This window comes from Drosophila mojavensis, unplaced genomic scaffold (assembly GCF_018153725.1).
Source record: "Drosophila mojavensis isolate 15081-1352.22 unplaced genomic scaffold, ASM1815372v1 contig_36, whole genome shotgun sequence".
Classification (NCBI taxonomy): Eukaryota; Metazoa; Arthropoda; class Insecta; order Diptera; family Drosophilidae; genus Drosophila; species Drosophila mojavensis.
Window position 1 is genome coordinate 19,703,958 of NW_025318858.1, and position 12,687 is coordinate 19,716,644.

General features: G+C 41.8%; 2 protein-coding genes across 6 annotated transcripts in view; one reads left to right on the forward strand and one right to left on the reverse strand.

The window, feature by feature from the left end:
- LOC6577360 (1-phosphatidylinositol 4,5-bisphosphate phosphodiesterase classes I and II) overlaps nt 1-12,687 on the reverse strand; it is a 75,685-nt gene that overhangs the window by 47,712 nt on the left and 15,286 nt on the right. For all 5 annotated transcript variants that reach the window (XM_015165638.3, XM_015165639.3, XM_015165637.3 and 2 more), the window contains exon 2: nt 6,356-6,768. In XM_015165638.3, coding sequence (XP_015021124.1) covers nt 6,356-6,448 — 93 coding nt within the window. In that variant the 5' untranslated portion in view covers nt 6,449-6,768. The remainder of the gene's footprint in view (nt 1-6,355; nt 6,769-12,687) is intronic.
- On the forward strand, nt 256-6,347 carry LOC6577365 (transmembrane protease serine 9). Its single transcript, XM_044008841.1, has 3 exons — nt 256-1,115; nt 3,876-4,718; nt 5,479-6,347. The coding sequence occupies exons 1-3, from the start codon at nt 288-290 to the stop codon at nt 6,304-6,306; spliced, it is 2,499 nt and encodes an 832-aa protein (XP_043864776.1). The 5' UTR covers nt 256-287; the 3' UTR covers nt 6,307-6,347.

Here is a 12,687-nt window from a genome sequence, read left to right on the forward strand (position 1 = left end):
TTGTATAGCACACATTACGCAAGCTAAAAATATGGCAATTATCAAAGCTGTAAATGTAAAACGTGTAGCAGCTTTGGCTTTGGTTAGGCTTAACACATTCCTTATCAGGCCGCATTGGATTAGCGTAATTTTTGACCATAAATTATATATATTAGCAGAAAGTGAAATCGTTTTCATAAATCCATTCTCTAATCGCCAGATAAGATTGCCATTAAAAGCAATATCACCTATATAAAGCCAATGAATATTCACGATTTCATCATTCAGTGTCCCTTGCTTCAAACAGAATGAAGGTGCTCGCTTTTACCCTTCTTGCCCTGTTGGCTGTCAGCGCCCAGGCCGGCAAGCTGACCGACAACTTGATCAAGTTGATTCCCAGTTTTCCCACTGGCTTTGTCATCAACGGCACTGAAGCTGAACCCCACGCCGCGCCCTACATTATCTCTTTGAGCAGCAAATTCGAGAAGCACGCGCACATCTGCGGAGGAACCATCGTGAACAAGGAATGGATCGTCACTGCTGCACATTGCATCGTCTCCGACCCCGTTGGCATGGGAGTGATCGCCGGTCTCCACAAGCGCGCCGAGGTCGATGAGCGCACCCAGCACCGTCAAATTGACTTTGGCCGCGTTCATGAGCAATACAGTGGGGGCGTGGGTCCCTTCGACATCGCCGTCCTGCACGTCAGCGAGCCCTTCGAGTTCAACGAGTGGGTCAGCCCAGCTGCCCTGCCCAGCCGCGAGGAAATCCACGAGGGCGAGACCCACCTGTACGGTTGGGGCCAGCCAAAATCCTACATATTCACGGCTGCCAAGACTCTGATGACCCTTACCACACAGATTCTGAACTACGAAGAGTGCAAGGCTGTGTTGCCCGAGGATGCCCCACTGGCTCCATCCAATGTCTGCTCCGATTCCCTGCAGCAAAGCAAATCTGCCTGCAATGGCGACTCCGGCGGCCCCCTGGTCGTCGAGCACAAGGATGCTCCCTCTGAGCTTATTGGAATCGTTTCCTGGGGCTACATCCCCTGCGGCTTGGCCAACCAGCCCTCAATCTATACCAGAGTCTCCGCCTACATCGACTGGATCGTCAAGATCCAGAATGCCTACTACGTTCTTAACTAATTTGTTATTTATAAAATGCAATAAATAACTCACTTGACTCTAGTCAAATTCGGTTTAGCAATATAACTTTATAATGCAATTTTAATAGATCATGTGATCTGATAACCTATCCATAATCGATCATTATTTACGATCTAGATTATTGGGCTAGCTCGATTGGATTAGTAAATCTTTTTATGAATTAAAGTTTACTTTGTACTCTGTCTGCACTAGATTACCTATCTTCTGGAAATATTATTAAATTCGAGTTGAATTAAAGAAAGAGAGAATATAACAAGTAAGAAAGCTCTAGTCGAGACTGCTCGACTACGAGATCCCCTGAACCCTTGGAGCAATAGCTATTTCAATCATTTTTCGCGTCTTTCCACAAGAAACACGCACGCACACACACACACACACACGCACGCACACTTAGGCACACACACACTCATACACACACACACACAAAAGTGAGGGTGAGGGGGTGGATATAGGGGTGGGGAGTAAATTTTATCAAAAACCGAAATTGTATAAATTGCATATAAGCATACATTAAAAATTTGGAGACTCTAGCCATAAAGGTGTAGGAGATATGATTTCATAACTGGTTTTCGATAAAGTTTTTTATCGATAAAAAAAGAACGGGATGAGTTATCGATTTTTAGTGATAAGCTTGATATCCGCGCTGTAAATACGGACATTTAAAAAAATTGAAGTCTCTAGCTCTTATATCTTCTGAAATCGACGCGTTCAAACATACGGACAGACAGACATACGGACAGGGCTAAATCGACTCAGCTCGTCGCCCTGATCAAGAATATATATACTTTGTGGGGTCTGCCACGCCTCCTTCTGCCTGTTACATACATTTCAACAAAACCATTATACCTAGGATGCTCCCTCTGAGCTTATTGGAGTTGTCTCCTGGGGCTACCTTCCCTGCGGCGCGGCCAACTACCCCTCGGTCTACACCCGTGTATCTGCCTACATTGGCTGGATCACCAAAACTTAACTGAATTTTAGTTTCAATAAAAGTGAAATCACTCTGAGTTGGACAAATTTAAGCAGCTATCTAGAATTGATTTGATAATTTGATGTGCAATATTTTGATAATTGCTTATCTCAAATCTGTTATTAGTCGTTAATTTATTAGAGTATTAATATTGATGAAGAATATTCAATGGAATTTCAATGTGTAATTTATGAAAATCGAAAATGATATCTTCGATACCATAATTTAATAAATAAAAAGATCTTAATTTAACGAATCGATTTAGTCAAGTTACCTGTACTGCCAGAAAGGAAAACTTGTATTTATATTAATTTGCTGGTATTAATTTGATAGCATCAGTAGGTTAAGAACCAAACATCCGTTTAATGAACTAATTTTGAATGTGTAAAACTATCTGGCAGCGCCAAATTGTTAATCAATCTATAAATGTGGCAATAAGCTGGCTAAGCTTCTTCAATTGGCAGTCTGGCAATATTACCGAGCGCAATCGCATTACCCACTACCGTTGCATTTACTAAATGCTTATCAACGAGTACATACCCAAAAATAATAATGAATATGTGAGCATTTTGCATGAGCCAAAATGGGACACATTGGTGAACCAATTCCAATATTTGAGGGAACAGAGAGAGAGAAAAAGAGAGAAAGAGAGAGAGAGAAAGAGAGAGAGAGAGATCCCTTGTTATATTTGAATTCTAGAGTTCAATATTCAGCAATCTCGACATATTTGCATCAGCTCAACAACAAAATTTGTGAATCTGTAAAATACAATAATACGATAAGCGTTTCATAATGGCGGTAAACGCGACGCCAATTGCTTAAAGGCAACTTACATTTGTAGTGTCAACAAAAAAAAAACCAACGCAATATGAACTGCTCTACACCCAAACCTACTATCACTCTCTTATCATTTAATCGTTCTATGCTGGTATTCTCTAAATTGTACTTTCCCCTCCAGTCGGCGTTCATGAAATTTTCAAGGCAGCATATTAAACATCAATGAATTTTCCAATCAATTACTCCTTATAAATAAGGAATCGTTAAAAAAGTATAATAAGATAAAATACAGTCTAGTATAGAAATCATAATCCGTTTTAAATAACTCTATCTGGGAACGCTCAAAAGACTAGGACATATATATATATTTATACATCATAACAAATCATCTTTATCATTTTTAGACAATTTTATTTTGAAAATGCTATGATCATATCACATCATATATATAGATAATTTGTTACTTCCTGTCAATTGTCTGCAATAATCGATGATCACATCGATGGTGAACTTCACAAACGTTCCAATGCTTTACACACGCGCCCAATCAGACCCATGATCTTGCACAAAAAAAAAAAAATATATATATATATAATAAAAAAAAATCGTTTGCTTTGTTCATAGAGATACCCAAGATATATGGTGGTCAGGAATGTAAACCGTATTTTGAGATTTACGATTGACTTGGCACATTATTTACTTTCGCATAGGACTTAGGCCGCCGACCCACTTGTCTGTAATGATCCGATCGATAGCAAAGTTTCGATTGATGTTCATCTAAAGTGGGCGATTCCTGGACTGTCAGTCTATTATATAAAAAGTAGCACTTGGCCTAACCGGGACACGGTCAACTGCGTAAATCCGGTACTATATATATAAAAGAACACAAACAGTATTGTAAATCTGCAGCGCGTCAATTGAACGACTACCATATAGACCAATTGCCATTGGCGCCCTTGGCTGGGTACTGGGGGCTATAAAAGCAAATACTCCAGTTACCAGTATCAAACAGAAAACTGCGAACAATTAACATGAAACTATTTGTGGCTCTTATTGCACTGGTCGTGGCCTCCGCCAACGCCAATATAATTGGCATGCCCGGCTTCCCAGAGGGCCGCATCATCAATGGCAACGAGGCCAAAGTTGGCGAGGCACCCTTCATTGTTTCCCTGCAGACGACCTGGAACGCCCACTACTGCGCCGGCTCGCTGATCAGGAATGACGTCGTCCTGACCGCCGCCCATTGTATGACCCACACTAATTTCCAGGTGGTTGCCGGCGCTCACAGCCGCACGAAGAAGTCCGTGGCTCAGGTGCGCAAGGGCAGCAGCGCCCGTCAGACCATCCACGAGAAATATGGCGGCAGCGTTGGCCCCTTTGACATTGGTCTGATCTTCCTCGATAAGCCATTCAACATCAATACCCGCAATGCGCCTGTCGCCACCATCGCTGTGGCCTCCAAGCAGTACGCCACGACCGGCAATGGTGTCCTCTACGGCTGGGGTCGCGACAACTCTGGCTCGAAGCCTGACAAGCTGCACAAACTGGATGTGGAAATCATTGACTACAAGAAGTGCTTGGCTAACATGCCCAGGGGTAACAAACTGGCCGAGACCAATGTCTGCACCTTCAGGGCTGGCACCACCGACGGCTCCTGCACCGGCGACAGCGGCGGCCCATTGGTAAACAGGCGTCCCGACGGCTCATACCAACTGGTTGGCACCGTCTCCTGGGGCTACACACCTTGTGCCAGCACCAAGTATCCATCGGTCTACACCGACGTTGCCTCCTACAGGAATTGGATCCAGCAGCACATTAACGACTTCTAAGCATTTCTGAGAACTCAATAAACGAAATGAAAACTCTATTGCACTGCTTGCAAATATTGCTTAATCTACCTCTAATTTTCTAGCATAGATCACAATCCTTTTTAAAGAACTCCATCTGGCAACGCTGAAAACACTAGTATGTCCTTATATACATCAAAACAAATCATCATTATCATTTTTAGACGTTTTTATTTTCGAAATGTTATGATCATATCAAATGAGAAATGTAATAATCGATAATCACATCGATGGTGAGCTTCTCAATACTTCCCGCACGAGCCCAATCGGACCCATGATCTTGCAAAAAACGAAAATTGATAAAATATCGTTTGCTTTATTTATAGAGATTACCAAAAATATATGGTGGCTAAGAATGAAAACCGTTTTTTGAGATTTACGACCCACTTGGTGCATTACTTATTTTCGCATAGACATTGTAAGGCCGCCGACCCACTTGTCTGCGATGATTCGATCGATAGCAAAGTTTTCATTGATGTTCATCTAAAGTGGGCGATTCTGTCTGTAGTATACAAAGTAGCACTTGTCCCAACCGGGACACGGTCAACTGCGTAAATATAAATATGAAAAAAAAGGATCGTAAATCTGCAGCGCGTCAATTGAACGACTACCATAAAGACCAGTTGCCATTGATAGCTAAATGTATATGCGATAAGCCTCGACTAACTGATAAGGCGCCACTGGCTGGGTAACGGGGGCTATAAAAGCGCATACTCCGGCTACCAATATCAAACAGTAAACTGCGAAGTCAACAGCTGTTAACATGAAACTATTTGTGGCTCTTATTGCACTGGTCGTGGCCTCGGCCAACGCCAATATAATTGGCATGCCCGGCTTCCCTGAGGGCCGCATCATCAATGGCAACGAGGCCCAAGCTGGAGAGGCACCCTTCATTGTCTCCCTGCAGACGACCAAGAACGCCCACTACTGCGCCGGCTCGCTGATCAGGAATGACATCGTCCTGACCGCCGCCCATTGCTTGACCTACGCCAACTTCCAGGTGGTTGCCGGAGCTCACAGCCGCTCGGACAAGACCGAGACTCAGGTGCGCCAGGGCAGCAGCGCCCGTCAGACCATCCACGAGAAATACGACGGCGGCGTTGGCCCCTACGACATTGGTCTGATCTTCCTCGATAAGCCATTCGATATCAATAGCTTGGCCCGCAACGCGCCTGTCGCCACCATCGCTGTGGCCTCCAAGCAGTACGCCACGACCGGCAATGGTGTCCTCTACGGCTGGGGTCGCGACAACTCTGGCTCGTTGCCCGACAAGCTGCAGAAACTGGATGTGGATATCATTGACTACAAGACGTGCTTGGATAACCTGCCTAAGGGCAACAAACTGGCCGAGACCAATGTGTGCACCTTCACGGCTGGCACCACCGACGGCGCCTGCAACGGCGACAGCGGCGGCCCATTGGTAAACAGGCGTCCCGACGGCTCATACCAACTGGTTGGCACCGTCTCCTGGGGCTACACACCTTGTGCCAGCACCAAGTATCCATCGGTCTACACCGACGTTGCCTCCTACAGGGACTGGATCCAGGAGCACATTAACGACTTCTAAGCATTTCTGATAACTCAATAAACGAAATGAATTCTATTGCACTACTTACGTCGTCCCACTTAATGAACTTCTCGCCATCCTGCAGAGCCTTTGGCACCTCCACGCTGGCCGTCGATATGTAGGTGCCGCCTGCGCTCATCATTCTGTTGGCCCTTTTGGTTTGCTTGTTTCCTGTTGTTGTCTCTGGTTGCCTTTATTTTATTTATTTTAATTTTTTTATTTTTTTTTGGGTTTAGCTGCTGCGCTGCATTTCCTTTGTTGAGTGTGTTTCGTTAGCAACTTTTGTGATTCTCTCAATTGTTGTGGCTTCGCATACAAATGACGCCATTTGAGCGTGTCCTGCTTCTGGTGCGGCTGGCTTCAATTAGACCGCCGCTGCAACTTCGGCCCGTTGCACCTGCAGCAGCTGCATTCTGTCCGCTTCACTGTTTGCAGCTCGATTGAAATTCCGCCAATGTCCGACTGCAAAAGAAGTGCAAACAAACAAACGTTTAGCGTGGTGCTATCAAATAGCCAAGTAGCTGCCGTTGTACATATATACATATATATATTTGTTCTATTTAATGCACTTGAACAGAGATTGCCTATCAGCAGCCCTGACCACAGCCCTGCCCCATTGTGTGGCAATGTGTTCTAAATAGCTAAAAATCTAATTAAGGAGATTAACCTGTTTAGTTTGTATTAAAATGTAAGTGGATTCAAGGCAGAGCTTTTTCTTACTCCTCACGATACCCCTTAGTATTTTATTTTAAAGTCTATAGTTCCTAGATTTTTTGCACTATAAAACTTTATAAAACCTATAAAACTATAAAACCTATGACAGTATTTTCGGCTCTCTAGGGCTTAAAGGTAATTTTTTTTTTTTTAATTTAAAATTTTTTTTTTTATATATTTTACAACAAATTTATACATATAATATAATAATATACATATAATATTTAATTGGGCTGTCAGTTTTTTTTATTTTAACGCTCTCAATTAATAAACTTTGTTTCAAAATAAGCAAAAGTTTAATAATTATATAATTTTCTTTTGTTTATAATTGTTGCATAACTTGCAAAATTAGAAGAAAATCTGCTTGTGGCTTTAAGTCGTCAAAAGAGTTTCTTTTGCTTCTTTGCGTCTTTTTTGTTTCTCTAATACGCTTTGCTTTTAATCAAATCATTCCATTATATTTCATTTGCATCTCATATTGTCTCTGTCATTTTCATTTGAATATTTTTCGAAGACAAAAAAGAAAAAGTTTGTCTAAAACTGAAAATGAAATTTTGTGTAGTGGCGAGAATTCAGCTTATTTTCTTCGCCTTTTCTCTCCCTTTCGCATATATCAAATTTGAGCAAGATTTATGGAAATATATGTTCGGTTCTTGTTTCATATTTCAAGCTTGCCTCCTGCTGCTGCTGCTCTAAATATATTCCAGAATTTGTAAAAATAGTTCAGCTTTGACTATATTCAAATCAATTCATTCCATTCTCTGTCTGGCTGAATAGACAGCTCGTTAAGGTCAGCTGCTGTGGCTGCTTCTGTTGCTGCTGCCTCTGCACAGATTTTTGGCATTTCCGCTTTGTTAGCCTATTTTCGGGCTGCCTTGACGCATTGTGTAGGTTTATTTGAATTTTTTTTTTTTATTTTGTTCTCCTATTTTGCTTTTTTGCATTTCATTTAATCGAAATTGTGCTCTTGCTAATTTGGCGCACAAACGTTCATTTTTCAGCTTTCAATTAGCAGACTTTTGATCCCCGCAAGCTGAAGCTGTATTGTGCTTGAACTTTAAATAGACATCCGGTGGAAGCTGAGCTCCCAAAACGTAACAGAACTGTGCACCGATGACAGCAGCCGATAAATGTTTAGTAAATTCATTCATTCGGTATGCGATGCTCGCTCGTGAATCATTTATGGCGAATGCTTTAAGTTTTGCTCTCGAAAACACTTAATCCGCTTACGACAGGCCAGACGAAGAGCCAAGAGAGAAGCAGATAACGGCTGATAGAGTAGGTAAGAGATAATAAGGGACGCTCACACATACTCACACACGCCCACTCTGTGTGCACACACACATACGTGACTTTCCAACTAATTCATATATAATTTCTTTTGGCCATGCCATAACCAATTTCAGCCAAAGACACAAAATGAGAACGTTAGCAAACTTTTACTCACTCCGCAAGCCAAACAACTTGACCATGTATGTGTGTGACTGCTCACCCACACACACACACACTTGTTCGAAAAGGAAGTCATTTGTTTTTTTGTTATTGTTGTTTGTGCGTACTATGGCACAAATAAATTGAATTTGTGTGCATTTATTTTTGGCAGTTTTCCTTCCATTTTCCATTTTCCACTTCTGCACATTTATCGTATTGTCCGCAAACGGAGCATTCACAGGTTGAGCTTCGTACGCCAGGGCAAATTTCTGCTCGCTGCGGAAGTAATTAAACATTTTGTTTTGCATGCGAAGCGCGTGGAAATGATTGGAAAATTGTTATGGCTTACATAAGCGCGAAGGGAAAATCGAATGAAAATTGCCAGTCGTTTCAGTTTTTCCGTTTTGTTTTTCATTTCTTTTTTGTTTGTGCCACCAGCTCCTTTAGCTCTATTTTCATTTCAGTTTTCCGTTTCTTATTTTTTTTTTTATTCGCACAAATCGTTTTAAGTGTTTTATGGCAAACGGGCAAAAATTTATTGCAGGCAATTTGCAGATATACCCACGCCCGACTCCCTGTTGTCAGGGCGGGGCGGCAGGGGCGTGGCTGGGAATCACAGCAGCAACATACAGATTTGAAGTGACTTCCACTCCTACTGAACCAACAACAACAACAATAGCAAAAACAACAACATCTATAATAATAACAGGACCAAAGCGAAAGTCGCATGAATCATGCATGCGACACAGAACAGAACAAAATGGCGGCTCTCTCGCTCGCTCGCTCCTGACAAACGCTCTCGGGGCAGCGCCATAAATCAAAAGAAGCCCCAGTCGAAAAAAATAAATAAATAAAATAAAGTAAACTGTAAAGTGCAAGGAATGAAACTAGCAAATTTCTGAATACTCTTTGTAAAGATAGTAAAAAATATCCACTCTCACTTTATGAGCCATAACGCATCACACTAAGCAAGCTCTCTACATGGCTGCTTTATATTGCACAGATGTGCATGGATAAAAGTAAAGAGAATAAAATTAGACTTGTGTTTTGTCGGACAATATATTTTAGACATGAAACCTTTCCAGACTCGTTCATTCTTAGGCTAGCTAAACAGCCGTTTGATTACGCTCCATGGTCTAATTTGAGACCAAGCGCTTGCTAACTGTAAATTGCCTCTTTTAACATGCGGATTGGGCTCGCTCTCCAACTCTCTATCAAGTGTGCCTGCATAATTATTTTGATCAGATGAAGCTTAGTTCTCTTATTTTATTTTTAATTTAAGATAAAGATAAGATAAATGAGAGATAATAAAAAAACTAAAATAAAAAAATTTAAATTAATTAAATATACTTGATCTGCTGATTTATTCTTTTAAAATAAAATCAAATAAATAATAATAATAATTTTTGTTGCTTTAATATTTCAAATATAAATATAAATTTTTAATTTATAAATAATTATGATTGTCTAAACGTCTTTCCTGTTAAGTCTTTGAAAATATGCTTTAATATTCAAGGTCATTGCTACTCCATATTACCTAAAGGAACGTTGTTCAGCTCTTAAGCTACGCGGCACATTTATGCTCAAGACATTTGTAATCTTCCAAATTATTATCCTCCATGGTCATTTTAATGCAATAAAATCCCACAGAAGAGTTGAATTTTCCTCTCCGCTCACATTATACAAGCCCATAAAAGATACCTCAAATCGTTAAGTAACATTTAGAAATGCACATGTGCTCCATGGTCACATATACGTACAACTCTTCAACCATAACAATAATGCGCTGCCTGAACATTATGAAGAATATGCTTATTGTTATGTGGTTAGCAGAAAAAGAAAAAGAGAAAAATATAAAAAGAAGGAAAAGTAAAATAAATATCCTTTCCGGGACATAATCAAACTTGTGCAGCCTGCGGCAGATGCCGCACAAGTGACTGGCGAATCAGTTGCTGCTGCTGCTGCTGCTGTTGTTGTTGTCGACAAAGTTGCTTGTCAAACGGCAATCTTGGAGCTTGGAGCTCAGTGCTGGCAAAAAAACATGATAATCAAATCAAGGCGCCAGCTATTTGGTTAATGTGCATGACAGCGTTGCCGATGCCGACAACGACGACGGCGACGGCGACTTCGCCTCTGCCAGCCAAGTTAAAATGCTTAAAAGTGAGGCAGGTGAGCTTCAAAAGATAAGCGATGAGCAGCAACAACAACAACGACAACGACAGCAACAGCAACAGCAGCAGCAACAGCATGAGGGCGGAAATATTGGGAGTCGAGGAAAATTGTGTGGCATGCTTTTAGGAGCAAACGTTTTTGTCGACGCGCAAATTGCAGCGACAGCCTGTGGCCTGCCAATGTGTGAGTGTGTGCGTATATGCGTATGTGTGTGCGTGTGTGTATGTATGACTATAATTTCATTTGTGGTACATACAACTTTCGCTGGCGCTTCATCTCGCATTGAGCGCCCAAAGCGCTAAAGCGTCCAAGTGAGAGAGAAAACGAGCGAGACAGAGACAGAGACAAAGAGAGAACGAGTGTGTGTGTGTGTGTGTTTATGTGTGAGTGAAAGAGCGAGAATTACATTAAACTAATTGCTTTAGCTTGTCATTGTTGTTGCTCTCATGTATTTATTGTTAGTGAGGCTTTCAGGCGAAACCGAATTATATTCACTTGTATGTCAAGATACATTTTTGTATGTGTGTTGCTGTTTGGCTATTATATATAACATTTGAGGCAGCTGTACAGTTTGACAAGCGCTGTGCATGTTCTTGCCGGAGCGAGACAGAGTGATTGGCAGCAGCAGCAACACTCGAGTCTGCAATTACCTTTAACCTTAAGCATAACAACTCAAACAAGCGCTGCGAAATCAAATATTTAAGCCAACGCACACATTCCAACACGGACGACAGAGAGGCTGGCTATGCGCCACGCCCACAGGCAACAGAAAGAAAAAAAAAAAAAAAAAGGATTCGGCAGCGCTTTTCGGGTTTATTAAAATGCAAAAGTGTTGAGTAATTTTGCGGGCAGCTTTTGCCTACTTTGTTGTTCGAGTCGCTGCCTTGAATATTTCAACAGCGCAGCAGCGCGGCAATCATGCAAATTCCTTGGCTCGAGTTGTTGCTGTTATTGCCTGGACGCTCTTGGCGCGCACTTCACGCGTACAACAAATTCATCAGGCTACAAATGAGCCGAGCCCGCCCAGCGCATTATGTCAACAATCCAAACCCCAGCCAAGCCGGCCTGCTCTCTGGCGATATCGGTGGCATAAAGTACACAAATAAATAAAAAAAATTATATATATATAAAACATTCTCCCTCTCTCTCTCGGCATCTCGATGTCCTTCTGTCCACATTGGAAAAAAAAAAACAAAAATAAATAAAAAGCAAAACAACATTAGGTTCAATGACACCCAAAAAAAAAAAAAATAAGGGGCCCTCGGGCACCTCCAGCACAAAGTTTGCGCTTGTACCCATTTTGAGGAACCTCCATCAACGTCAAGTCGAGCCTCACAGCACCACTTGTCGCCCGCCCACCGCTGTCGCTACGCCTCACCCCTCCCCCCCTACTTGGTGTCTTCAATTGGAAAACTTTTGTTTCATTTCGCTTTCAGGGTGCTTGGGTGGTTTGCATTTTTAATTTCATCCACCCACTGCGAAGCCAGCTCGCACCACACTTAATTTCTGCCCCCCCTAAGTTTACTGACCCAACTCCAGCCCATTCTACTCAGTTCAGCTCGACTGCCACCAGATAATACCTGTCGATATATAAGCAGGTAAATTGTGAAAATATTGACAAAACAATTGATGGTTTTTTGCACGCGAGTTTTCACAAACCATATTAGCCCCAACCCACGGCTGTCCTCCCCACATCCGCCCCGCCTGCGCTTCCATTTATCTGTTTTCATTGTTGCAAAAATTTTCTATTTATAAAGGCTTTTAGGGTTCGGGCGGCAAGTGCGAAAAGTTTAGCATAGTTTTCGGAGCAGTCAAGCAGCACAACAACAATACAAACAGACCATTCGGCACGTATCGATTGGAAACTCGAGATAGTATTATTAAAGACAATAACACTAATAGAAAATAGTTCAATTGGAAACGGGCATAAATGAGGTTATTAAGTAGAAAAACTTGAACAGGAAGCGCAAAAGAAAACGAAATTGTGAATAGGAAATTGAAAATGGAAGAAATACATTCGATTCACTAACTACGAACTCGTGACCAGTTAAGAGAAATGTAGAT